This window comes from Pocillopora damicornis, chromosome 3 (genome assembly GCF_964200805.1).
Source record: "Pocillopora damicornis chromosome 3, jaPocDami1.2, whole genome shotgun sequence".
NCBI lineage: Eukaryota > Metazoa > Cnidaria > Anthozoa > Scleractinia > Pocilloporidae > Pocillopora > Pocillopora damicornis.
The window spans coordinates 8,953,960-8,981,765 of record NC_142672.1 but is presented as its reverse complement, the minus strand read 5'-3'; the positions used below and the strand labels follow the sequence as shown (position 1 = coordinate 8,981,765).

The window sequence follows — 27,806 nt, the reverse complement described above, 5'->3', positions numbered from 1 at the left end:
ATGGAAAACCCAGAGTTTGGTTTAGTGTGGTTGAACATGAATGGGGTGAAATGTCACAAATAAATTTTTGTGAAATCTACTTGGATAAATTATATACTGCACTTGGCTTAAGTGCAGGGGCATTTACAACCAATAGCCCTGCAAAAGCCTGGTACTTGAAACCATCTTTAGTCCAACTTTATCAGAGCAAGAAAACCAGGAGTTTGATAGTCATTCTTTTTGTCTTAAGGAGCCATGTTTGTAGGATGGAAGATTACAACAGTTGTGAAACAAAGATTCTCTACTTCACAAACCATTGCAGTCCTCAAGTAACCATTTTCACAAGAAAATGCTAGAAAATAAATTGTCACAGCCACAATTGAACAAGCAATTGGAAATTGTTCATTTTTTTTTTATTTTGGTATGTTCCTTTAATGTTCAAATATTTTTAGAAATGCTTGAAGACTCACTTTATTCAAGATTATTCCCCAGAGAAAACCTTTTAAATTAAATTAAATCATTGTTAAACACCCCTACATTGTATGTGTTGATAATAGTTAACTACTTTAAAGTTCACAACATTTGTGCAAATGAAGAAATTCAAAAGGAAATACCGCAAAGAAACCATGAATTGCTTAAATGTATGTGTGTAGAAAAATTATACCACTTGTAAACCATTACATCTGTGATAAATATTGAGTCCATGGGTACCCAAAACATATTATTCCCAAACATTTTTATTAGTATAAGCATTACTAGCAAGGTGAAAATAACAATTTCTGTTTGTTAAAGAGGGTCACTTTGTGACACAGCTGTGAAATGCAAACATAACTTTAATGCATGAAGTATCTTCTGACATTTATTGTATACACGAAGCCAGTAATGATACAATAATATTATGTCTTAGAAATACAGCATGTACAAAATTATGAAAGAGCCATATACAGCTATGCATTCATGGTATTTTCTTGTCAAAGAATATCATTCAGCAACTGGACATTTCTACAAAACTGATCCCTGACTGCAAAGAGCTAAGATTAACCACAACACTAGAAACAATAAAGTCTGTGGTCAGACCACAATTAGTCATTCCATGACTCAAAAAAAAAAAAAAAAAAGAAAGAAAAAAAGAAACCCAAGTAAATAAGAGACAGAAAACCAGAATTTTTTTTCAAATTAATTATCAGTGGCTTCATGCTTTGGCAGCTGCTTCACCATCTCCTCCCTGGAAACAAAGACATGACAAGAAGAATTAAATAAATTTCCACAACTATATCACTGCTTTACCACTGTAGATTTCCACTGCCCTTTCTAAGACAAGACATCTTCCAACAGAAGATTGTAAAAGTTTTGGTTCTGCATTTGTTTTTTTTCACAGCCAAGGTTTTCCACCCCAAAATTTATAATCGGTCAACATCCTGCTGCTATGTATAGTAACTTTAACAACTTTGTTAATCAAACAACCTCATTACAAAAATAAAATCATATTTCTCTCTCTGAACAAAAACCGAGACAATTTCCTACCATAGCTGGTCCATTGGGTAGATTTCTTGGTAATTTGTCATTACCATTAATGGGTTGATCTACATAGGACCTTGAGCGGTCACCTCTGGAACCACCACGCCCACCACGCCAGCCTCCACGTCCTCCTTGACTACTGCCATCATGTCCTTGATACCTATTTCCACCTCTGCCACCTCTGTAACCTCCTCGACCTCTCCCTCTTCCTCTCCCTCGACCTCCACGTCGCATGCCACCAGTTACTCCAAAGGTCTCCATGTTTACTTTACGTTCTTGCTGCCATGAATGATGAGCCCTGAGAAAAGAAATCAATTTTAAAAATAGCTGATTAACACTCCATTTCACAATTGTTACCTGTCAATTGTAAACCCATGCAGCATGCACAAGTTGAACAAGGACCACTGCAAGAGAGGTGTGGTAAAGTTTAAAAAAATGAAAGACAATACCGTCTATTTCTGTTTCTGTCATTTGCCTCACAGGAAATACTGTCAAAGAAGGATTTGGAACTATCATAATAATTGAGAGGGCTTGAAGGTTGAGCATCACTAGCATAATTTTCAGGTGCACTGATTGCTTCACTTTCATCCTAGAAATAAGAACTCATCATTAGTCACACAGTCAGTGTTTAGCTTAGTCAGAAAAATTACTTTGTAGACACATTAAGAACTCTTGGGGTTTTAACAAGGTACAGTGGTAAGGAGAGCATTCCAACCTGATCACACTTCCCTTCCAGTTGAAGATTTACTCTAATCAGTGTGCAAAAGCAAGGTCTTTTCTATTTTTTTTTTTTTTAAGGTAGAAGTTTGGCAAATGCTGTTACTCAAATATAAATTTTGTAGTGGACTAGTACAATTTCAACAACAAAACTGATACCTATCATAATAAGTTATTTAGTCTAGAACATAGGTAGTCACTCCCTCGCATAAAAGCAATAAACAAATCATTTCCAACTACGGCCTACTCAAGAGGTTCAACCACATAGCAAAGGACTGTCAAAACGTATCCACAATAAACCTTTTAGAAAGGAAAAGTAGTAGCTCTTTAGGGTTCAGCATCTTTAAGATCCACTATTCATATGCAAAGAGTTTTTAGCCAACAAACATCATTCTTATAATCAAAATTAATTTATGCCTACAGGCAAGTGCAGATAAGTGTAACTCATTACCTCGTCTTTCAACCTGAGGTTTTCGTAGAGCTTCTGCTGTAGTTCCTCCTCAATTTCTTCTTTATTGAACTTAGCATTTGAACTCTCGAAATCAAACTCGCCCTCAAATTTAAAAGGACCACCAACTGTTCGTGGTTTGTTGACTCTTGGACCAGATCCTCTTCTTCCCTGTGGACGACGATTACCCACTAGAAAAAACAATTTGGTATAAAGTGAGATTGGGAATACTGCAAATAGAATTACGGTCAAGTCACCAACGGTTCAACTCGCCAATGCCAACTCACCAAGAAGAAGTTAAGGTTAAACATATTGAAAAGTTAAATATCTTTAGTAAAAAAACAATTTTTTTTCTTCAACAAAGTTTATAAGGATCTCATTCAGAACTTCTAGTTGTAATTTTTAAACAGTTGTTACAGGGTTTAAATTAATTTTGGTTTTAGAAGCAGTTTTAAGTTCTGGAATCAAAGTGAGACACTTTTGACACAAAACTATTTTCCTCTATGACAACTTTGTCCTTTTCTATGTAGTTGTCAGAGTAACCTTCAGAAATGATAACTGGCCATATAGCTTACTTTGAAACAAGCCTGGTGGTAAACATAACTATGTATTATGCAATTTTTTCCTTTACTTTTTTTTAGGTTTGATGACTCTAATTTTACATCTAGAACCCTGTCACTTATAAAACTTCGAAAGTTTCAGCTGACTCTCAAATTTTACTGACTTTAAATTCATGATCATGCCATGGCTGTGAACCCCATTGATATGCTTGTTAAATCACAAGAATCTCCACTCATTTAATACGTTTGGCAAAGACCAAAATTAATGAAAAGAAATTTACTAATGACATTCAATGCGAGATTATTCACTGAAACCACAGTTAACTAAGTGAGGTGAAAAATAGAGTCTTTAAGACAAGCATGAAATTATTCCAGCTATATGAAAGTATCATCATCACTAAGTTAAGTGCAAACAAGTTTCATTGTAAAATCATTAAAATATCATGTTTCTCAGACCTTGTTTCTGTTTCTGAGGTTCAGTGGACTGGGTTTCCTCTGTGGGGTCTTTATTAAAAGTTTCCTTATCGACTACCTCTTGTTTCTTCTTCTTCTCTTGAGATGCAGCCGTTTTGTCTACTGAGCCTCTTCTTGACGATGGTCTAGAAGATGGTTTCTTCTTAGCCTGAACTGTTTGAGTTCCTTGCTGAGCTGTGCTTTTATCATGAGCTGTATCCTCCCTTTTATCCTCTGTTTTAGAAGTGGATACCACAGGTGTTACAGTTTCTGGAGATGGTGTATGACTGCGAGACAAAGGTACAGGTTGAACTGTTGGTGGTGTGGGTATCCTTGGAGGCATCATATGACCAGGTGGCATCATTGCTGGATGTGGTGGAATGGGGCCTGGCATTGGTCTGTGTTGTGGCGTGTAACCACCATATGGCGAACCAAATGGAGGATATGTGGTTGGATGAGGTGGGAATGATACAGGAGCAGGGAAATGAGAATAGCCAGGAGTTGGAACTCTAGAACTACCAGACTAGCAAAACAATCAAAATGGAAATAAAAAGTAAAAATTTAAATTAACATCCTAAATGGTAGGAAAAGGAAAATGGAGAGAGCGATTGTTCATTACACATTGCCCTGACAAGGGGCTAATGGTGTTATAGTGGTCTACTTATCTTGACTGATTTAATAACCAGGTATGTGTAGATTTTGCCCATAAGCAAATATCAGTTTTTAAAGTTTAAATTTTTTTTCCAAAATGATCTTTTATTTAATGTCTGATTTTTAAAATTCTTCTGCTGTTCATGGTAGCACACTCCAAGAGAAGGATTGTGACACTAATTATGATCAAAAAACAAAAAACAAAACAATTCTACAAGCTTATCACAAATTCCAGGATATAACCCTGGTTGTCATATCTGATGAATTTCATATTAAATAGTAAATTTCTTTTGTATATGAGCTGGTTATAAACTACCTGGTTTGCATTTCGGCTTTGAAACCTCCATGTTTTTACTTACCAAGACATTTACCTAATGTTTTGCTTCTCAATGAATTTGAGTTATTCAGTTTGTTTTCAAATCCTAAGATACTACTGAATTGAACTCCACTCGCTCATTCTGTTTGCTTCCACATCCATATTTTTGGTTTAGTAAACATTACGTCTTGTCTCGTTTGCTAGATATTCCAAAATTTTTTCTCGCTTTCGATATGACTAGGTGTAACTTAACAGTTCTGTAGCTTACCCAGTGCCTATATTACGTTTAATTCAATCGATGGAATCATTTCGACTAGCACAAGTTCTTAATTTTTTTTTTTTTTAAGAATACAAGTCTTGTCACGTAATTATATTTTTTCACACGTACGATGTAAATATGGCGTTCGTGAGTGGACTTATCTGGGCATAACAAGCTCAACCCATTAAAGCCACGACAAACTTTATAACCCAAGTACGATTTAAAATCATGTTGACTTAAGCATTTATTTTACTGTCTCTTTCAAGCCGGAACTGAAAGTGAAATGAATTGTTGTTGTCAAACAACTTATTTCCGTCACTTGACTTAAAACAAAGAATTCGCTGCGAATTCGAGCTGTAACTACACATTACATAGGCTTCCTGCATGACATACCTGGACAATGGCTGGGTCCTGAGGTAAATGCGACTCAGCACTTATTACAGTTAGATCTTTGATGTCCTGTCCTCGAAAAACAATGTACTCGTAAACCTCGTCCCTTGGAGGAACCCTTTTAGGCGCCTCTCGGTCTTCCGTTCCAAACGAACGCACTGCAAACAAAGCAAAAGGAGAGAACACGGTGAAAAAAATGTAATATCCCAACAAAAACAGAAAAACATAGACCAATGCCAGAAAACTAACCCTGTGCTAACGTCACAACAGATTCCTTGGTGTCAATGGAATACAAAATTCCCTCATATCTAATTTCTGACTTGGAAATTAAGCTTATTTTAGTGCCAAGGTATGGAGTTCCCGAAGACATTGCTGTACAGAGGAGATATAACTGAAACTATACAAAGATGGCCTAGGATGGCCGGGATTGGAGCTAGGGGTTACTGTCTGTCAGCAAAAAGCAATATGGCTGAGCCGGATGAAAGTGTTTTCCTCAAAGAAGTGTGGGAAGAGTGACGTCATTTGAAAAGACTCGCAGTATTTTTCAGTGAGCTCAGATACAACAGGGGAAGTACCCATTTGAAAAGCTGCTGTTCAAGATAAAACATTGCGCGGGCGAAAACAGTATGGCGACGTTCAGCAGCTCAAAGCTTGCTTCGAAAACAGCTATTTCTTGGTTCGAGTTCTTGTTTGATACAACAGGAGATTTGTTGAAAAAACACTTAGGGGAAGCATCAGCAGGTTTGTAGCATTTACCATTTTGTTCTTGATATTTATCGGCCAGAATTCCAGTTTTTCCTTTTTGGAAAGAAAGCTGGTTATATTATATGGTATATGAGGAACTTTCCAAAAAGGGAATTTGCATCAATTTCTTCCAAAGTTGGGAGAAATGCACTAGAAGTCAAGTTAGCACTGAAAGTGTGCATTTGTAGGGTATACTCCAGGAGGATGTGGGGTGGGGAGAGTGTGAGAGGAGGGGGGTTGGGGTGGGGATGGAAGTTTCATCTCATCTCAATACCTGTGATATATTTATACTTTTAGCATTTAGTTGTGTTGTTGTTGTTTTTGTTTTAATTAGATGGAATCTTGCTTAGCTAAAAGTAATACATTGATTTCATAATTCCAGAACCTTCAGCCACACAACTCATTGTTCAATTTCTGGAACACTCTGGGTTGGTCAACAATAATGTGGTATGTAATCTCTCCAGGGATGAGAAAGATGAAAATTAATGTTTGTACTCATGCGAAGTGGCCTAGCCATCTGTGCCATCCCCACCCCTCACCCCTCAGGTGGGGTTCTAGTTCATTGCAAGATACTCCTCAGAATTTTGTCAGGCTTCCTTGACAGTTTGCCAGCATGCATTTATACTCCCAGGTTGGTAGAGGTGGAGGGTTAGTTAAGTGACTTGCTTATGAACACAACATACTGACCTCCCCACCAGAAGTGGGATGCTAGCTCATTGCAGGAAACTCCCCAGAATTTTGTCAGGCTTCACTGACAGTTTGCCAGCATGCATTTGTACTCCCAATAAAATATACTCCATTTTTTGATTAAAGTCAATTAAAACTGTGTCATGAAACACTTTAGAGAAAACAAAATTTTTGGGATTCCTTTGCTTTCTCTGAAGTGATTTTGAAAAAGTGAAACCAATGATAATGAGGTACCCTTGTTTGGTGATGATTACAGGATGTAAGGAAATTTGGATAACTTTATTTTGTTGCCTTGTATACATTGACCCACTACTTAACATATATCTTTCTCTCGCTCGGTTTGTCACAATGTTGAGAATTTTAATTGTTTGGAAAGAAGTGCACATTGATAACATTTACTTGTCCTCGTTGCCAAGATGCCTAAACGAAAAGGTACCTTAACATTAAAAAAAAAAAAGCATTGTGTTTATGTTTATAAGGGTGCTGCTTCTGAAACTCCTCCAACTGAAAACAGAAGAGTACAACGCCTATGTCACTTAGCTTTAAGGATTGGAACACATCTGCAGTGGAATCTGGAAATTTTGGAAGAAAAGTAAGACGTAAATATTGATCAAGCTTGTCTTTGTAGTGTTAAAAATTCATGAGTTATTTAGGTTATTTTCACTTGTAATCTTAACCTAAATGACTCATAATTTATCCTTTAGTCTTTCTCTTCAATGGCAAAGCATTTTGTTGGGTGAACTCATAAAGAGAACCCCAGGATTAGATGAGGTGAGCCAATAAATTTAAAGACAACAGTAAAATTACTAGATAAGAAAAAATAATAACATTATGATTTTTGGTGATCTATGCTAGGCTGTCAATAAATAAGATTTAGAGTGGATGTCATGTTCTATAGTCAAATTACACACGAGACTGGAAGCTTCTCAGTCAAGATGTCTCAGTCTAGTTCATACAAACCTAAATCTTCAACTTGGAAGTAATTCACATCTAAACTAGTAACTGGTAAATTATGCATTCACTTACACTGAAAACAAGAAAACAGGTGCTGCACAGATTTATTTGATGGCATATTAGTAATTTGGTAATTAAAAAGTGGTTGAAAGTTGCCTATGTCTAGTTGGTGGCTATAGACATCTCCCTGCCCTGGTGACTGGCTCTTACTGACAGCTGCTTAGTTATAGCTACTGCTAATTGGAATTATGAAATTGTTGCTAGTTTTGGATTAGAGCTAAGTACTGTTAGCAGCTGTTACAAAGCACAAGGCAATGAAATTTTTAATTTGTGTTAACTTTTATCAAATTTGTTCTTAGGTGCTTAAGAGTGATACAGATATCAGTAAACTGGACAAAAAACATGCAATGACTCTCATAATTTACTATAGATGGTAGGAGTTTCTAAAATTTTTTACCAGGAATTAATGCTTTTGTCATTTTATATCTTTTTCACTTGTTTACTAGAAGAAAAATAAAAGTAGGCATTGAGTGGTGTTAAAAGCTAAATAGCAAGATACTGAATTATCTTTTGGATACAATGAATCTGATGAGTTTGTAGCAGCACATAGATTTTTTATGGTATTTTAAATGTCCACCTTACCTTGATCATCCATGTTTATATTGTTTATAGTCATAACTGTTTTCCTTACAGGTTGGTTAGGACTCTGTCTCAGCATTTTCTTCCTAATGTTGAAAAACCTACCAATAATGGGTTAGTTGTTAAATTTATGGAGTAGCAAAGACCATGATTACATTAGACTATCCATTGGAAATATTAGTTAAGTGCAAAACAGTCATGCTTGGTTGTTCAAAGCTTGGTTAAGATGACCCAGGGTTAGTGAGAAATCTGATTTCAGATCTGAAAGCTTAAAAGAAAATTCAGTATAATTCCTTTGTCAACAATTTAATTATTAGATGCTCTAAAAAAGAATAGAGATAATCATCCTGAAAAGGCTTTTGAACAAAGGAATATAGAAAACGGGATTAAAATTTAACCTTGGGTTAGTGCTAATTGGCCTTTGAACAACTGGGCCCAGGACCCTACTGCATTAAGGTGGCTTTGGTTCATAAGATTTTTGTTCATGTGGTCATTCATCAGGATCAGCGTTCCATATAAAATTATCAAGATATAAAGATCTAAAATTATCTTCATTGCCTTTGTTTAAAAAGAAAGTAAAGCAGTAATTTATCAAAGATTATTAGACATCTGTATTGTCTGTGTAACTTTAAAATGGAAATAATACTGTTTTTCAATGTATGAATTTTAGTCTCTTTAATATACTGGTAGTTTACCTTTGTGTGTGTTTCTGTATCTCTTTGTTTTTATGTCCCTGACCTAAACATTTAAAGCAGGTAATTTAGTGTTAACAACTGGGTTGAAAACATAAATTAGCCTCTGTAAAGGGTAAAAAAGCTGACGTTTCGAGCGTTTCCACCCTTTACGGTGGCTAATTTACGTTTTCAACCCAGTTGTTAACACTAAATTACCTGTTATACTCTCCCACCGACGCAGCACCACAGTTTCTTTAGAAACTTACCCCTTTATTTAGTTGTTTTGCTTAACTTAACGATTGCTCTGACGAAGGGCTAACGCTCGAAACGTCAGCTTTTTTTAGCCTTTACGGTGGCTAATTTACGTTTTCAACCCAGTTGTTAACACTAAATTACCTGCTATACTCTCCCACCGATGCAGCACCACAGTTTCTTTAGAAACTTACCCCTCTAAACATTTAAACATCTTTATTTTCAACTGGCTTCCTGGCATTTTTAACTCTTAGGTTATTTCGGGCAGCCAGTGCCCCTATCATTGTCTGTACTATTATGTCTGTACTATTATTATAAATTTTTCTTTCTTGTATATTTTGGGGTGAAAAAATAAAGTTGTTGTTGTTGTAGTTGTCCATATGCTTTGAATCTATAGACCTGAGAGCTAATTCCCCCTATAGATACCTATTCATTTGTCTGTAAGCTAGTCTTGAGAATTTGGTATCACATCATAACAATATCTCCTGGTTGATTTTTTGACTTGCCTTTTTTTTTATTTTCAAACTTTTCAGTCTTACAGCTGACAACTTGGCAAATGAAAGCATTCTTAAAAAGGTAAGAAAAATTACCTTAAAAAAAGATAATTCCCTAATATATGTTACAGGTTAAATTTGATTCCAGGTTATTTTTTATTTAACCAAGGTTAATTTTTTTTACCTCAGGGTCAGTGGGTCAGTGGGGACAGGGAACATACAAGTTTTGAGCATCTCTTTACTTTAGGGGAGAGTTAGTCTGTCCTTTTTTCCTTTTTTTTTTGTTTTCTTGTGAAAATAGTAATGAAAAGTTTTATCTGTAGCTTGAAGAGCAGCTACCATTTGCTGTCCAGATACTTGAGCAAGCTCTGGGGCTAACTGAGGACATGGTCCTTCCTTCAGCTCCTTCACTGGCTGCTGCACCTAAAACAACTGAGCTATCTGAGCAAGAGAGGGCATCTGATGAGGGAGTACCAGCTAGTGATGATCAAGAACAGAATTTGGAAGTTGATGACCCCAACAATAGTGAGACTGAGAGCAAAGCTGTTGTCAAGAATGGTTCTGATGAAAAGAATGGCTCTGATGCTGTTGAAAGTCTTGATTCAAATACAATGGAAGATGTAAAGATTAAGAGAGAAGACATCGTTGCTCAGGTATGGAAATTTTCACACAATCAGATTATTATTTGCAGATTAGTGTTTCTAAAAAATGGTGAATTCAGCTCTTCAAATTTTGGTTGAAAACTTCTTTTTGTTGTTTTTGTTTTGTTTTGTTTTGTTTTAAATCCTTTGCTTTTATTACAAAACACAATTCTACAAAACATTACTTACAATGCAAGACTCATTATGCTACTCTACTTACAGAACAATACTTATGATACTTACAATGTAGGTTACTCATGCTAGCAATACAGTACTGAATATGGTTACTTACAAAAATATAATTACTTGCAATATGGGCTACTTACACTACTAATAATATAATACTCTACTTACATTACTTGCTGAATATACAGTTACTTACAATACATTATATGGTATATTGACTTTGAGGAGGCAGGAGTACTTCTCAATAAAACATATAATTAAGACAAATTTTCAAGATTGTATTTAATGAATAGCTTACTGATGAAATCCTGAAAGGAGATGGCCAGGCTATTTAACTTGGCTGAATAAATATAATGGCACATAAATAAGGCGGTGTAGTTGAATTTCCGTATTATTGTTGTGTCGTGGGAGCTTGCAGCAATACCAAACAAGGTCTCCTCTGTGGTAGTAGAGATTTGGCACGCATTCACTTGGTTGAACCAGTTCAAGACCTTTTGGGTAAACAATCTGGTTAACATATGTTCGATAAAAGAGTGCTGAATTGAATCTCAATTTTTGCAGTATACACATTCATTGTCTGCCTTAAAACCAAATCTGAAAAGTTCTTTCTTAGTTACTATCTTTCTGTGGATTAATTTAAATTGAAATTCTTTTAATTTAGTTTCTCCACAAATGTTTTTCAGTTTTGGTTGAAAATGAAAATGAGAAAGGGAATACTGTCAGACATCATATACTAAAACCCAAAACAGAGGGACAGAATTACCTAAACGAGTGAAACCACTAAATAAATGTTCAAAGCTACACCCAACAACTCAACCAGTCTAAATGAAGGAAACAAAACTCATGAGAGAAATGGTGCCTTGTCAGAAATAAACAATAAATTGTCTCACAATATGTAGATTTTGAGCATTTAAACATGTTAAATTTTTTTTGCCTTTTGAGGAATTACACCTAACTATGTAAAGCTTCTGTTTTGTACATAACTTTGGCTCTATTTTATTTTAGGTTTCCTTTGATTTAGGAACCCTATACTTCTACCAGGAAAAGTTCCAACGGGCAATGAAGCTATTTGAAAGTTGCAGGAATGCACAGGTACAGATTATAACTATGCCATTACACCATTACAGTATATTGGGTCAACATTTGTTAACAAGCAAAACTGCTTTCAACTTGAATTGGAACATAAGATATTAAGAATATGAAAGCGATCTTCTCAGTAATGAACACTACTTAAGCTGTAGTGAAAATAAGGCCTGTAAAAATTCAGGCCTGCGTGGGATTTGAACCCTTGACCTCTGTGATACTGCTGCTATGCTCTACCAACTGAGCTAACAAGTCAACTGTTATGTTGGTTCATTAGAAACAAGAGGAGAGGATTAATTTGGAATGCAAATGATAACCTTGGAAAATTTTTACTGGGCTGAATTTTACTAGATGATGGTTCATTAAACCATGACATAGCTTTTGTTTATAAATTAACAATTGTTTACGAATTGCTTGAAGAGCTTAATGTTCATGAATAATAATCTTTTTTCCAATGAATTTTTGACAAAATCTTCCCATGAAAATCAATGAAAATTGATTGAAGAATTTCAAAATAATAGGTATACATTGAAATAGTTTCCTTCAAGTCCAGATTGATGCTCATCAATAAGAATCCTTTTTCTTTTGTTGTCCAAAGTGTGAGCAGTCATCATTTTACACTGTGTGTGAGAAGAAGTTGTATGGCTACTACATGGCTTGTTGTGGTTTAACAGGAATTCCCTCTGTGGCCCTGAGTACTCCCACTCCTACAGAGAGTAAGCCTTCCTTAGCTGTGAGACTTGAGCATTGCCGACATTCTGGATACAATGTTAGTAATGCTACTTTGCTATTCATTCTGTTTCAATTTATTCATCAGTGTAAGTTACTTTGAATTAACTGATCCTGAACTCCAAGTTGTGATGTGTCATTATAATTGCTTTACTTATATGACAGGAGCAAATTTAATTGCACAAGAACTGACAGTAGTTGACTAGGATTTTCACTAATCATGATTTTTTTGTTTTGCAATTGGTACTTTACTCCATTTCCACATCAGATTTCTTAGCCTGTTCTTCAAAAATAAAAAGCAATTGATGCTTTTGGGTTTGTTATTAGAATAAGACATTTTTGTATATTTTTGTTTTAAGGTTCCTGTCGAAATTTCTATTTCAACTTTTGTTGTGCAAAGCTAGCTAGCTATAGACAGTTTTGTGACAAAATAATATGAATCCAGATACCATGTAGTTAGTCCAACTTTGTACTCTGTCTTCTATTATACAGAATGTCATTGCAATCCTTTTGGAAGACAACATTGCACTGGAACTGCCATTGGAATATAGAGAGAATCTAGTCACAGAGCTAAGGACAAATAGTCGAAGAATGAGTGAAGATGAAGAAAGTACTGGAAAAATTTCTCTTGACTGGCAAGTCATGGTTTGTAACATCATCAGAGACGTTATAGAGGGAAGACCAACAAATCCTGGATTTTGGCTTTCATTAGGCAACTGTTATCAGAATCAACTGGATGTCATATTTTCTGTGAGTGATGTTTTTTTTTTATGACACAACCTATAAAGGCCTGTATGGGTGTGCTTGTGTCATGATGTAAGTTTACTGGTAATAGGTGAAGAAATATGGTATAATTTTGGTTGGGATGGGAGTGTGTTGTTGTCTATTAATGCAAGATGTATTGTTAATTTATGTCACAAGTAATGGGCTAGAGAAAGTCTGAGTTCCCCACAAGGAATAGAGGCCCAGATCTTTGGATACCAGTGCTTTTGGGATTTAATGTTCACAGTATGCTTCAAAAAGTTGCTCTATGCTTGCAAAGGAGCTAAATTTTACACAAGTGCATTCAGCTAAGGATTTATTTTCATTAGCTGTCTTTTTTAGCTTTGTTTGCAGTCTGTACCAATTGAAGATGACTTCCCTCCTCATAGTGTTAAGGATAGCCACAGGTTTAAAATCCTCAAGTCATTTATTCAGTAAGTTATTAGTGTTTGTAGCTGAGGTTGCTCTGAACCCCCTGGGCTGTCCCAGAGAGAAAAAAATTCCTATGTGCATTTTTTTTTTTTTTTGTCTGGAGAAAACCTCTTGTAACTGTTTATTGACAAGAAAAGAAAGTCATAGATTACATGTTATCATGTTTTCCCTGGCTAAGCTCTGGATATAGATTTTGGCTCAGTTAGTAAACAAGTAAACAAAAAGAAGAAGGTTCACAGAGTCTAATCAAGTGTATGTGAGAATAGATAAAAGGTTAAGTTTCTAAAGAAACTGTGGTGCTGCGTTGGTAGGAGAGTATAGCGGGTAATTTAGTGTTAACAACTGAGTTGAAAATGTAAATTAGCCACCATAAAGGGTAAAAAAGCTGATGTTTTGAGGGTTAGCCCTTTGTTAGAGAGCAATTGACCGATTGAGTGATTGATCAATCACTCTGATGAAGGGCTAACACTCAAAACGTCAGCTTTTTCATCCTTTACGGTGGCTAATTTACATTTTCAACTCAGTTGTATGTGAGAATAGTCCTGTAAAGGATTGATGCCATGATCAGTGACTGTCACTTCTACAATGGGAGTGGTTGTCATCTTTGGAGTCAAGCAACTTCCATGTAGGTTGTTGAAATGTCAGTCTTTGTTTTCTTTCATGGCAACCCCTACTTAGACCGTCAGAGTACATTATCAACCTCTATTCTTAAGTTCAAACCATTTACTGTGAAAGAAAACTTAAGATATCTTCAAGAAAAAACACTTAAGAGCAGTTAGCTAATAAAGGTTCAAGATTATATTAAAGTGCTAATTTTTAGATAAAGTTTATAGCAGTTTGATGGTCACATTTCACATTGATTGTCTTTACTGTGTAATGTCCTTTTCAGGATGATTTGTTGTACCTGTGAGCAGGTGGATGGATGGAAAATTGCAAGGAATTCTGGTGCTAAAATATTTTTGGATGAAGAGGTAATTACACACATAACACTTACTAATGAAATAAACAGCCTGGTAATTTGTCGTAAGTTGGGTGCAATTTGGCTCCTAGATTCAATTAGGAAAGTTTATCTTATTTAGGAAGTATTGACTTGATCGACACCAGTTAGTTTTTCCAGCTCATTTCTAGAGATATGATCCAAATTCAGCTAACATGTTAGTCACTCCTTGTAATGTAACATGCCTGGGCTTTTCTGTCTCCTGTGTCCTCTGGAATGATTAATAATAATAAATGATTACAAGTTCAGAACAAAACTATGTAAATTTGATCTTAGGATGGAATTGAAATACAAATTAAATGTTTTCAATCCACATTTTATGCTTTGTTAGGAAGAACCAATGGATTATGTCCAGAGTGAAGTGGTTGATACTCAACCAGATGTTATTGAGCAGGGCTTAATCACTGATCAGTATAACACAGAAGGTAGTGTATGCCATCAAACAATGAATTTTCACCTCATTTAGTATACATGGTAATTTGGTGTTTGAAGTAAAGACTGACATATAAAACTGAATTTAAAATGGATTTTATGAAAAAGTTGAGAAATTTAGATGTACATAAACTTCAAGCAACAAAATCTACGTAAAAGCATTGAAAAAGGTTTTGCTATTATACAACCCACTCAGCCAATGCACACTTTTGTTGAAAAACAGTACATTTAACTTGTTCATGAGAGCCATTTCTTATGCTGTTCATGTGCCATCATGCCATTAACAGTGGCATTAGCAGGAGGGCAGCAAAAAGCTGCATGGCTCAGGAAGATGTGTGCAGAAAGAAGAAAGGAAGGAAGGGGCATGGCAGCAGTCATGGGTGAAAATGCTTATTGACTGAGTCAGGTTGGGCCAGATGGAAAAATATTTGGCATAGTATTTCTAAATCATTGTAACTCACATTTACAGCTGCATCAGGACAAGAAAGCACAGAGTTAAAGAAAGGCTTCCTTTGCAATAAGCTGCGATGCACAGTTGATCCAGGAGAGATCAGCAATCTTGTGGAAGAGCTTCATCAACTTGAAAAAGGAAGGAAGCATTCAGAGGTACAGTAGTGTGACTGTGTTTTTTTTTCTAATGTACAGTCATTGTGAAATGCTTTTGGATAGTGATAGAAATGCTGCTATATAAAAGAAGTATCTATTATTATTATTATAAGAGTTCAGTGCTTTAGAACAAGAACCCAACATTAACCCTTTAACTGCCAGAGGTGATTGGCATGTAACTTCTCCCTAAAATATCCATACATTATCCAGCAAACAGGTAATGAGAAATTACTCAAAGTTATCAGCTAGAAGTTGTCATGTTGATCAAACATCAAATTCTCATCAATCATTTAAAAGGAAATGTGTGGCAGCTAGAAAGGAGAATTAATAACTAGATCTTGGGGGTTAAAGGGTTAAAACCTAGGTAGGGTTCGAAATCAGACCCTATGATGTGCAGTCCAGTCTAGTCTGCAAACCACCAAGCTGCTGTTATTCCAACTGAAATAGATAAATCTATCATGTATGGAACATCCTTCAGTGTATTATCATTTCAGCCAAGACTGGGTTTGCATGTGGGTTTTGTCTGTACCCAGTGCTTAGGCAAGTCTATCTTAATTGACTGTTCAACAGCCCAAACTAAGAGTCCACCAATTCTCAACTTATATTTAATAGCAAAGTGATATTCTACTCAACATGATATTCCAGTTACTAAATTTTGTATTTCAATTCTTATATTTCAGGAATTTGTCTGTCTACTATACAAGAGTCACCTTGAAGAGATCAAAAGTCTTCAACAACAAGACATACTGCATATCCTATTTTCCAAAGCCTTGCATTGCTCCACTGTTAAGGTAATTGGGATTTTAAATTCTCAGCATGATAAATTTGAGACTTGGACTTGAACACGCATTGTACCTGGTACACCAGGAAACTGATTATGAAGGATCTGTGCATAATATCATATGATGTAATTTTAACGAATTGTTGTTTATTTTCTTTAGGAGTACAAAAATGCTTCTCAGCTTCTTTCTTATGCCCTTGGGATGGTGAACACTGTGGCTGGCAGAGGAACTGTCAACAGTCCACTTGAGAAAGTAAAAGCTGCAATTCACCAAGAACTTCTTGTTCTGGATATTTGTCATGAGTCAGGCAACAAAAGGTATCTATGCTCTACATTTTATTTAAATTTGTTTTTTTCTTTGAGCTCTACTCGAAAGGTTTGGGTTTCAAAAAAAATTAATTCAAACAAAATAAAATCATTCTTTGCTTTTACTTACAGAACAGATGAGATTTCCAACAGGGTCAAGTCTTACATATGGCAAACTGCACCAGGTATTAGCAATTCTCACAATATTATCTTTGAAAAAAAAAATTGATATGAAGGCTTCATTTAACCCTTTACACCCTAACATCAGTATGCATATTCTCCATACTGTTCTCTATACATTTCCTGAGGTGCTGAGAAGGAGAATTTGTTTAACAATCAGGACTTTCTTTAGTTGGTGATCATTTCCTGTATTCTTTTTACTGTAATGTGTAAATTGTGAGTGATATTGTAAGGAGAAATTAGATGCTAATCACTCCAAGGGGTCTAGGGGTTAAGTTATTGTCAGAAAGAGTACTATTTAAAGATTAGTGATTGATACACTTCAGATTTAATTTAAGCTCCGTGCATTATTTGTCCAAACATGGTTTAATGCTTATTATTGTGTCATTAATATATGTTTTTGTCAACAGGAGCAGCAGAAGTTCACATTGAAGAGCAAGTAAACGCCTACCTCTTAAATGGCAAGGAGTGGGAATTTTTATCAGAAATAAAAGTTGATGAAAATGCACAGTCAGTAGACCACAGATCTGTAAGTACCAATTTACCATCTTTTGAATATAAATTTTGTATTTGTTCTTCCTGCGTTTGGAAATTGGATTAGACTTGAAGTCTTAATTATCTTCACTTTTAGATTAGTAGATTTCAGGTGCTATATAAACATCTGTTTTATTTCAATTTCAAAAGACGACCTCACAATTTTTACTATTCATTTGTAGCTGAGTAGTTTGTTGGCCTCTGCCTGTTATTATTTGTCCAAACCCCAGGGATGGAGGAAGCCAGCCAGGAGTCTGTGGGATGGTGGTAAGTCTACAATGCTTTACAGTGAAACAGCAGCAAACATTTTAGTGGGCTTAAGGTGTTTTTATAATTTTTTTAATATAGATATGTCAATTAAATTAAATAAAAGGCATCTTTCAGATAACATCACCAAATGAATTTGGTGTAGGATTGGGTAACAAATACAATAATTTTAATGTTCCACTCAGTTGATTTCATTGTAAGTTAATTGTTTTGCTTTTTATTTTTTAGTTCTCAAGATATTTAGTAATAGCACTGGACAACAGAAGCGGTCTGCTGATGGAAGCCAGGGAGCTGCTGTAGCCTCTCAGTCTGAAGGACTAAAACTGTAAGAACTATATTCTCATACATCTTTTTGGGACAGGTGCATGGATGGGTGGGGCATACCATGGCCCTGAGCAGTTTTCTCCTGAAGCACTAGTTGCTGGTGTTTTCAACAGCTACCTCTTTCTGAAGTGGCAGCTACTTTATCTAGACAAACCCATAAAATACCTTTCTTGATCTGAAATAAATTCTAACCTTTGCAGACTTGGTGTTGTAATTGCTACCTTCTCTATATATCTTGGTAGAGCACTGCTTGTGGTTAGCAAACTTGACTCCAGATCTTAAGGTTCCTTGTGGTTCAAGCCTCTGCTGGATCATTGGGTTGTGTTTGTGGGCAAGACAATACACTCTAACAATGCTCTCTTACCTTGAATTAATAGTTGTAACTCTCATATTTAACTTAGACATAGGCTGCATTTTTAAAACTCTATCTATTGAATTACTTCACCTCCTCTTTTTTATTTGTTTTCTCTTTATTACCTGTAAGTCTCAACTATATAATGACAAAGTAATCTTAGAGAGATCACCAACTACTGACATTCATGGCTTAAGTAAGGTCACTAATCTAACAGATGTCACCTCAATATTGAGGTAAACTTTCACTGGTGCATTGGTTGCTAACCAAGCATTATTTTGTATTACAGAACCAGTTTCATACATTTTATAAGAAAAATCAAGGTAACTTAGTTTGTATTTATTAACTATGATACTGTTAACTTGCATTTTTTAATTTTGTTTTCTTAGAGTAACCATAAAATTTTGTTGAATTTTAAGCCAGATTCTATGTATTGTTTCCTTCTCAGGAGGAGACTGTGCTAACTGTGTTGATATCTTGCTTAGTAAGACTACGTAATGCCTCTAACAAGGTTTGTAGATCTCCAAGTTAAATTAACTTATTAAGTTATCTCTGAAAAGATTTTCATAGTAAGATGCATTGAAATCATGGCCTTTACTTAAAAACTGAGAGTTTCTAAGGCCTAACCATTCCCCATTTGAATACTGCTTTCTTAAGAGGCTTTTTTTGGGGGGGTCTTTCCCTGTTTTTCTCCCTTAGGCTTTTTAAAAACCCAAGATGTGATCAGCGATTCTCCCTTTTAGCTCCATTTATTTCCCTTTAAATGGGTTTGGAGAATTTGATGTTATCTCTAAGTAACACCCTCTACATGTGGATGATAGTGTTTCCTCATGCATCACTTGTTTGCTTGATATTTATGGGAAAAGCTACATGTTTAATACCTTTAGGAGTGAAAGGCTTAAGATGATTTGTCCCTTCAAAACTAGACAGTCAGCTAACCTCTGCACGCCATTTCCATTGAAAGGGCGATGAAGTAAATTCCCAAAGAGACATATCAAGCTCACATAGTCATCTATGGCCAACAGCAATCACAAAGTAAGTTGATCTAACTAAAGTAATTTTACCATCCAGGGTCCGAAATAAACTTTTTTTTTCAATTGAGCACCCTTTTTGTTCCAGTTGACAGAGGGAAAAGTTTGGTGCAATGTTTTCCCTACATTGAAATATACACCACTTGTATCACATGATTTAAAGGCTTCATGTATTTTTTGTTTTACAGCCCTGGTAATGTAAATTTTGATCACATTGGCTTGGCCTTGTCAGGTGTGGTCCACCATGCCCTCTCTGTACAACATCATAATGTTTCATGGCTCCAAACCCTTGGAGATATCTACTTGGGTAAGTTTTGGCTGTAAAATGTACCTAGAAGTTGGATCTTACTTCACAAGTCTAACATGTATGGGAAGTTTGTATGGCTTCAGTTGGTGCATTAAGTTTTTAAGATAGAAGTGTTTTAATGGTTAATGAATAAAGGGGTAAGTTTCTAAAGAAACTGTGGTGCTGCATCGGTGGGAGAGTATAGCAGGTAATTTAGTGTTAACAACTGGGTTGAAAACGTAAATTAGCCACCATAAGGGGTAAAAAAGCTGATGTTTCGAGCGTTAGCCCTTTGTCAGAGCGATAGACGAAGGGCTAACGCTCAAAACATAGCTTTTTTACCCTTTACGGTGGCTAATTTACGTTTTCAACCCAGTTGTTGACACTAAATTACCTGTTTTAATGGTACTTTGATTCATACTAATCTTAATCTTGAGATAGCAATTGCCAATCTCTTATAGTTAATTCTAGTTTACATGTGGTTAGCATGGACCTGAGCTGTAAATATTGATCATAAAGTGTGACCATCTGGTTAAAGGTTAAAGAGGACTGTCACTGACAACATTCCTTCATTGGAATACCACCACCTGGATGTTAACTCAAAATGAACAAATCTAACTTTTGGATTAAAACTATTTACCATGAAAACATTTCTTTAATTTACAATTTTTTCCCTTTCTCCAGATTCTGGAAACTATTCATCAGCCTTGCGGTGTTATCTTGAAGCTGGTGCTGTGTCATCTCTTTTTTTTAATTCGCCAGTTCCATCATCTGTCTGGGATGATCAGGTAGAGACTGGCATGTAAAAATAGCAGAACACATGATAAACCAACATTTTCTTGCTTCCTCTGTTTTCATTTCAAATACAGCTGTAACTGCTAGCTAGTGTGTTGGTCATAATGATGATGATGAAGATGATGATGATAAGGGTGGTGATTGTGATGATGATGATGATTATGGTGCCTACCTTTGCATCACCCCTTTCTGATAGACAATATATTTTTAGCTCTGGTAGAGTGTAAACTTAAAACATGAGAGACAATTTTTGTGAAAATCACCTACAGTTGGCTCTATAGATCCAATACTAACCCTAGTGTATCTTTTGTACCTCATCAGGGTTTGGACTCACTTTTTCAACTCCTCTGTTAACTTTGTTTGTTTTTGCTAGGTTTACAGAAAAATGGTGACATGTTGTTCAGCAATGAAAGCTCATGTTCAGGTAAAGGATGAGGAGGTTCTTAGTTATTAAAGAGGTTAAACATTGTGAATGGCCATCCACTATTAAACAATAGTGCTCTTGAGAGAACATGTACATTGCTGTGAATGATGATTTTTGTTTTATTATTTTGTTCTTATTTGAAACAAAGAGTCATGGAAAATTGAGCAAAAGAACAATTTTTTTTTGACTCACATAGTCTTAAATCTTTACCATGTACTTTTGTTGGAGGATGTTGAACTTTAACATGATGAATAAGTCAGTTCCACTATTTCAAACAATGACCTGATGACTTAGTCATTTACATAACGGTTATAACAGTAACTGGTACTGAACATAAATTAATTTGTTATGAAAACAGGCAGCATTACTCTGTCAGTGTATGGAGGTTAAAGATTATACAACAGCTTTCAAGGCTCTTCAGCAGGCCTGTTCATCAAGGTAATATATGACTTTGATGTCAGCTTCTGATACTGTGTTGCAATTTTATGGAGGGCTGACTTTGTTCTTAACACACAATTGTCTTTGAGCCAATGGGCCACCAACAGAGTCCTCTTCATTTCCTGTAAGACTTAATGCAACCTCTTTTCATTTCATTCTGTTTTGTGCTGCTCATTGTGCCTCACCCCTGTGATTTTTTCCTCACTGAGCCCAGCTCGGACAAAAAGTGTTTTTTTGGCAAACCAACTTTCCTTTTACTAGGGGATGTCCAACTCAGGGCAACCTTAGGTATACAAGCCAGATCCATTTTCACCATGTGGCCCAGCTATCTGATTCATCTGCATTTAGGTGCACATGGTCATTGACACTTTGTACATATGACAGAATTGATGCCAACTCATTATGAAAGGTGAATTTTTCCCATCTGATCTTTCCTGCTTATGTCTGCCTTAATGTCTAATTTGAACAATACTTTTATCTTGCCAGTTCTGATGCCATGGACTTCTACTACACTTTCTTCTGGGACATAACCATGTTAGAATATTTAACTTGTATCCTTCAAAGCAAGTTGAAAAAAGTGCTTAGCAGGCATTAAATTAAAAAAACTAGAATGAATAAACAGTTAGATAAATAAAGTAAGAACTTAAGGAATAGAAATCGGTAGTGGCACATCTGAAGAGAGGTTCCTTGTCCACTGACTCTAGGTCACATAAAAATTGGGAATGCTGTCTTCTGAGGGAGAAATACCAGAGAAATTGGAGGATATTTCATGAAACAGAGACAAGAGCCAACTGACCTAACCACCAAGTGATGTGCTATATTTGCTCCTTTGAGAAAATTACATTTAGGTGATGTATAGTCATACAATGAAAAAGTGTAGTGTGACAAAATGTGTAAGGCTTTGAGGTATGCAAGGAACATGAAGGCTTCAGAAGTTTCTGCTTCATATTGTTAGTTTGAGTATATAATTTTTGAAAGTTCTTTAACTTGGATGAGACACCCATGCTAAGCGTGGACAACAGGACAAGAAATTGCTTACAGTGAGTTTCTATAGTGTAATATTTTCTTTTAAAGTTTTGAGGTTTCAGGAATTGCAATACTGTAGGGTGGAAATTGCATTGCAAATCTCACATGGAACCATCTTCTTTGTTCTCACCTCCCTGCATGCATCTTGGCTATGTTTTATGTTAATTCAACCTGGCAGTTCTGATAACCCTTAACTTAAAAATGATGCAAACCTTTACACTGAGATTCATTGCTTGACTTTTTTCTAGATTCAAGCCATCAGTCAACCTGACTTGAACATGTTCAACACATCTGAACTTCTCCAACATACAGAACAAAGTAGAAAAGCTAAGTTGCTCAGAACTTTTGCTAAACAGTACCTCTAGCATGAATTAATACTGTCCATAATTTCTCATGACATCAGTAAATTGTGTGTTGTGTAAATAAAAGCCAACTGGAAAATTGATTCTAGATGTGTATGTGCAGTTGATTTTGTTGTTGGAAAAATTGTTTTGCATCCAAAATGGCATGTTGTGATAATTTCAGAGTCTACACCTCTCAGCTGGCTTTGACTTCTTACACATGAAGAGCCTTTGAATTTCTTCCCTGACTCTCATATTCTCAAGACATGATAATCACAGTTTTCACTGTGTTCTCTAATGAGGAACTCACTTCTCTGTAGGAGAGGATTTTCATTTAATGAGAGGACTGACGGATATATTTGCTCCAAGGGTACCTAAGGTGCGGGCAAACGTCCTCTTTTTCAAGGTTCAGATGCAAACAAGTTCTTAAAGATTGTAACTTTTGGGATAAAAATCCTTCTGCATAGGTCCAAAGGCATGGAATAAACGAAACAAGTTCTCTCAATAGTAAATGAATGTAAATTATTTGTCTTTCTGTTTGTGCATATTGTGTGGCAAAACTAAGAAACAGTCACAAAGAAGACTAGCAAAAAGGCAGAGGAAAATAACTCAAAGGCTGTAATCCACATTTCAAAATATTTATTTACCCTGCCACCTGCATTTTCAACATTAAATAATGCATCTACTAATTCTCTAGTGAGGTGACTAATCATGTATTCCACTGTCATCAGTGAATCATTAATTCCCCTGAGGTGAATGAAAAGAATGCCTCATCAGTATGACTGATGCAAGATATGTGTTGTCAGTGAAAATGTAATCTTTGCAGACTAATGTTGTCACTCAAGACAGAGTGAAATGAAAGCCTGAAAGCAAAAGTCAGGTTTTTTTTCAAAGCTTAGAAATGCACTAAGCCTGTGGATCGTTATCATCAACAGGTCCAATATGAAATATTTTATATATTAATTGCTATGTGCACATTTTTTGTCACAGACAATAAATATTGTTAAACATTATATTACATCTTAATAATTTTAAATATTATCGAGCCATTGCCAGTCCTTGGAAATATACTGCCAAAACTGAAATGCCATGTGAAAGTAAAGTAAGCTCTGACATTTTAAAGAAATTGCATCATGATCTGCGATCACTAAAAAGATGAAAGATCCTGTATTCTTGGCCAACAATACAGGTCACCTTTAACAAAAACTGTTCACACTCGAGTTGCCTTCCCTTTTTTGTAAGATCTAGATCTGAAAAAGAATTTCAGAAGAACATAAATCCTATAATTTGTATCTGTGATAATTACTTACACTACAAATAATTCACTAATTACTTATTACTGTTTTTTTTTCAATAAGTCATTAACAGTACATATCAATTGCCAGAGGTCTTGCCATGCTACTACATTGACTGCAGCAAACAAGACAATTTGTGTGAAGTGCTTTAGAACTGCAGACCTGGCATGTTACTGAAAAGAGAAATTATGCTACATTTTACAATTAATGCTTTGAACCCAGGAGTAACATTTGAATGTGTAGTGTGATCTTCTGGGCAATGATAGTCTTAAGAAGGACTATTGTCAGATTTAGTGACTGACATTTGTTGAATAAAAGCTGGTTACTTAAACAAAGTTAAGAACCGTTGTTTAACAAAACTGAGTTATTTGACCAAACCTTTTATCTGAACATGTATTTTTGTGAACAGTGTCAAGACTGAAGGCTACAAGTGGAACAACATTTATTTAATAATTAACTCAGCCCTCTTATAGAGAATCCCTTAGGCCCACTGCTTACATAAAAACCATGGTATGGGTTGGACCTCATATGAATAACCAGCCCAATAGTCCTGAATAAATCATTTGCATTGTACAGGTAGTTGTCAACATCTGTTGAGTGGCTGGTGTGTTAACTTAAAACAAAACCCCCTTAACAGATGTCAACAACATTCAATTGAAAACATCTCCCTTCTTGACTCTGATAATGACTTCTGATACAGAAGTTGAAACATCAGTCACTTCTAATGACAACAGTCCTTCTCAGAACTTCTTTCACCCAGACAATCAGACTACACAATCTAAGCAACACTTTGAACATTATGTTGATCACTTGACTTTTTCAAATCTTTTAACAGCAAGTTCTCGCAGTGTAAAAGTATCTTCAACCTCCACTCCATTCATTCTTTGAACTTCACTTAATTGTCTCTCTATGGTTTTTGTGTTCATGTCCAACTTCCTTCCTAATTTTGCCACTGTGTCCAGCAAGGGGATCGTGTAAGGGCTTAGATAATCATCATGGTTCAATTCTAGTGCTGCTTTTGCATAGCGTTCAGCATCTTTCAGTTTACCTAGAGCCTCAAGTACAGCAACAATTGCCCCAAAAGTAGCAACAGTCTCTCTCACTTTATCACACAGCTTAACTTGAAGATGAACACTGTTTAACAGCAACTCAAGGCAATTTTCAAATTCACCTGCCTTAAGACTGTCTGTTGCCTCTCTCAATCCTGGCAGGTAAAAGAATTCTTTGAAAGCTTGTTGTTGCCGTACTTCCTTGTGTTTGAAAATAATCTGTAGGAAATCTTGAAGAGCCATGCGCCTGGATTCAATTAATTCAGGGTTGAGATTATTCTTCTGTCCCATCACTTTTCCAGGAAAATTGACACCAATGTCTTTGAACAGAGAGGAGAGGTCTTTTCTGAGTGTTTTGTAAAGAGTAGCAAAGTCAGAGTATCGTCTTTCTACCACGACTTTGTCTCTGTCTATGCCCAAATCCTGTCTCAAAACCATCACACAATAAATCTGCAGGGGGAATTCAATATATGTTAAGAGGCTTGGACAATTGTAAATTTTAATTTTTGTTTCAGTAATTTGGATATTTTCTTAAATTTCCCTATACAAAACAGTTCTCTGTATCCTTCCAAGTACTCAAATTCTCCCTAAAACTTGAGGCCCTGTTCAGCTGGTAGGTATTATGAGAATATAAAGAAGATCACTACATCAGATCAGTACTCGCCCTGATGTAATACCACATTCTAAGGAATAAAGAACCAAAAAATCAGCAATTGCCAGTTGTGAGAATACATAATGGAATCTTAAAAGTTAACCCCTTTAACCCCTAAGCATGATAAGTATTGAATTTCTTCCAACAGTATCACCCCTGAACCAAACATTAAGGTCACAAGAATAAAGGAAATGATTGCAAAGTCAAGAAGCTCTTGATTATTATGCAAACTTTCCTTGTAAGTACCAAAAGAGATATATAGAGAACAGTAAGGAGACCTTGCAAACTGACTTTGGGGTGTAGAGTGTTAAAGAGTAAAGGGTATGACTTCAAAGCGATTACATACTATTTTTACTGTTCAAAGCCAATCATTTTTCACAAAGTGCCTGCTATGTTTTAATAAATTACTTTTCCTCATTTACTTTTCCACAAAACAAAATCAAAAAAACAAACAACAACAGTAAATCAAAATAATCCTTACCACATGCTTGTTTTCATCATGTATCCTGGTGTTAACTATCTGAAATGTTGTATTTTGTGGATCGCTCTCAACCAATATTCCATGGTCTCCACAAGTGCTATCTGGAACATCAAGATCATCATCTTCCTCTGGGTCTGACTCAACATAAACAATACCCTTTGCTACAGAAAAAAAGAAACAAGCGAACATAAAAAAAGGAAATATTCTTAAATGAAGTTTTCTAAGTAGTTCCTAAATGCTGCATTTTTATAATGCAAGGTAAAAATGAAATCAGTTGACGATAAAACGAACTTTGGTTTCCGCACAGCCCCATACTACATTATGCATTCAGTTCTTGGATAGAGAAAACAATGACAAAAACAATACATCGCCATTGGGAAAACAGATTTGTTTTACAATAGTATGGGGCTGTGCGAAAATTTTACCCGAACTTTGACTAAATTGCAGCGTCGGAAAATGAAATATCAAAACAGGCAGCAGCATCTGACTGTCATCTCACAATAAAATCAATATGTTCTTTAGGAAAAATTTTCATTTTAAGTAATCTTTTTCTCGAATTCATCGAATAAGAAATGTTCTAGCATAGCTGGAGACACAGCGGCGATATAAAAAGCGGCATCTTTCAGTTTCATTCATGTCTTCCAAGTCAAGCATCAAAAAAGAGACTAACCGATTTTAAAGGACACTCACTCCAATAAATAACACATCAACATAACCATTGTCTAGGCAATTAGTGACAGCCGTCTTCGTCTGGTTCAGCAAAAACACCAACTTGCTGAGACCATACCCCAGCATTTTAAAATCACTCTTCTTTTGGTTTCATCGGGTTCGAAATTGGTGTAAAACTTTGGTGATAACAACTCCTGAGATCAAGAATAAATTGGTAGCAATTTCAAAGCACCTGATTTGTAATTTCTACTCGAATCCCTCACCTGCAAGGTTGGACATAGAACCAACTGGATAATTAAAGAGCCTTCCATTGAAAGAAAGGCTGTCTGGTGACGAATGCCCTGGGTCATCTGAGCTAATTTCTGTCTCGTCAAAATACCAAGACGAACCCATTACATCGCACTTCTCTTGGAAATTACATCGAGTCGGTAAAAATAACGCGTGGCTATCACACAAGTTTATTCAAATAATTAGTTGATACGAATAGACTTATGGGACAGGTTCCCAAACTCACTTTGATTGGACAGGACACGAGATCGCGACGTCCTAATTAAAATCTTAGGATGAGAGGACTTGAAAATAACCTTGGAACCAATAATGTAAATTATTTGATCTTCACTTTCTATGACAGGATCAATGACGATCCAGCGCGAAGGGGAAATAATCCCTTTTGTTCCTTAAGCTGCTGTTTAGTCTTGTCACGAAATACGTTATTTCCCCCATCGGAGATAAAGCGCGTTGCGTGACAGGACTGAACGATCAGTGGAAGGAAACAAGAGACAGAGGACTTTCGGAAGATAACCACAGGGGCACGGAAGACAGCACTTGGCTTGAAAACTAAATACTTATAGATCCAGTATTTTCTTAACCGAGATAATCCGAGATATAGTATTATTAGTGCATCTTGTAAAATTTAAAAAACGATCTCTGGCTAAAACTTTTAAAAATACGAGCTTTCGGCTGTTTGCGCTA

At 35.8% G+C, this 27,806-nt stretch overlaps 3 protein-coding genes across 3 annotated transcripts; 1 reads left to right on the top strand and 2 right to left on the bottom strand.

The window, feature by feature from the left end:
- Positions 1 to 370: 370 nt before the first annotated feature.
- On the bottom strand, positions 371 to 5,808 carry LOC113680778 (protein LSM14 homolog B). The gene is made up of 7 exons (XM_027197828.2): positions 5,541 to 5,808; positions 5,295 to 5,449; positions 3,679 to 4,198; positions 2,666 to 2,853; positions 1,947 to 2,086; positions 1,504 to 1,795; positions 371 to 1,204 (listed from the first exon to the last, which is right to left on the bottom strand). Exons 1-7 carry the CDS (start codon positions 5,659 to 5,661, stop codon positions 1,172 to 1,174), a joined length of 1,449 nt encoding a protein of 482 aa, XP_027053629.2. The 5' UTR covers positions 5,662 to 5,808; the 3' UTR covers positions 371 to 1,171.
- LOC113680786 (integrator complex subunit 8) lies at positions 5,683 to 22,797 on the top strand. Its single transcript, XM_027197840.2, has 31 exons — positions 5,683 to 6,032; positions 6,418 to 6,482; positions 7,202 to 7,314; positions 7,427 to 7,493; positions 8,036 to 8,109; positions 8,370 to 8,429; positions 9,775 to 9,817; positions 10,059 to 10,388; positions 11,568 to 11,654; positions 12,244 to 12,414; positions 12,867 to 13,124; positions 13,479 to 13,570; positions 14,458 to 14,539; positions 14,897 to 14,990; positions 15,467 to 15,603; positions 16,284 to 16,394; positions 16,545 to 16,702; positions 16,823 to 16,875; positions 17,281 to 17,399; positions 17,587 to 17,671; positions 17,900 to 17,996; positions 18,637 to 18,670; positions 18,796 to 18,858; positions 19,312 to 19,382; positions 19,567 to 19,685; positions 20,349 to 20,452; positions 20,833 to 20,883; positions 21,242 to 21,321; positions 21,808 to 21,872; positions 22,318 to 22,361; positions 22,596 to 22,797. Exons 1-31 carry the CDS (start codon positions 5,918 to 5,920, stop codon positions 22,710 to 22,712), a joined length of 3,159 nt encoding a protein of 1,052 aa, XP_027053641.2. The 5' UTR covers positions 5,683 to 5,917; the 3' UTR covers positions 22,713 to 22,797.
- A 1,844-nt stretch (positions 22,798 to 24,641) lies between these two features.
- Positions 24,642 to 27,320, bottom strand: LOC113680794 (sorting nexin-20). Its single transcript, XM_027197851.2, has 3 exons — positions 27,098 to 27,320; positions 26,166 to 26,326; positions 24,642 to 25,482 (listed from the first exon to the last, which is right to left on the bottom strand). Exons 1-3 carry the CDS (start codon positions 27,225 to 27,227, stop codon positions 24,790 to 24,792), a joined length of 984 nt encoding a protein of 327 aa, XP_027053652.2. The 5' UTR covers positions 27,228 to 27,320; the 3' UTR covers positions 24,642 to 24,789.
- Positions 27,321 to 27,806: the final 486 nt, after the last annotated feature.

Bases quoted from the DNA above. Each gene is read 5' to 3' on its own strand.
- LOC113680778 (XM_027197828.2), bottom strand. From the start codon at position 5,661: ATGTCTTCGGGAACTCCATACCTTGGCACTAAAATAAGCTTAATTTCC. The intron at 4,199-5,294 runs GTATGTCATGCA...TTGTTTTGCTAG, and splicing joins AGGACCCAGCCATTGTCCAG to TCTGGTAGTTCTAGAGTTCC. The intron at 2,087-2,665 runs GTAATGAGTTAC...TCTTATTTCTAG, and splicing joins ACCTCAGGTTGAAAGACGAG to GATGAAAGTGAAGCAATCAG.
- LOC113680794 (XM_027197851.2), bottom strand. From the start codon at position 27,227: ATGGGTTCGTCTTGGTATTTTGACGAGACAGAAATTAGCTCAGATGAC. The intron at 26,327-27,097 runs GTGAGGGATTCG...TTTTTTCTGTAG, and splicing joins TTCTATGTCCAACCTTGCAG to CAAAGGGTATTGTTTATGTT. The intron at 25,483-26,165 runs GTAAGGATTATT...TTCCCCCTGCAG, and splicing joins ATGATGAAAACAAGCATGTG to ATTTATTGTGTGATGGTTTT.
- LOC113680786 (XM_027197840.2), top strand. From the start codon at position 5,918: ATGGCGACGTTCAGCAGCTCAAAGCTTGCTTCGAAAACAGCTATTTCT. The intron at 8,430-9,774 runs GTTAGTTGTTAA...CAAACTTTTCAG, and splicing joins GAAAAACCTACCAATAATGG to TCTTACAGCTGACAACTTGG. The intron at 18,671-18,795 runs GTAACTTAGTTT...TTTCCTTCTCAG, and splicing joins ATTTTATAAGAAAAATCAAG to GAGGAGACTGTGCTAACTGT.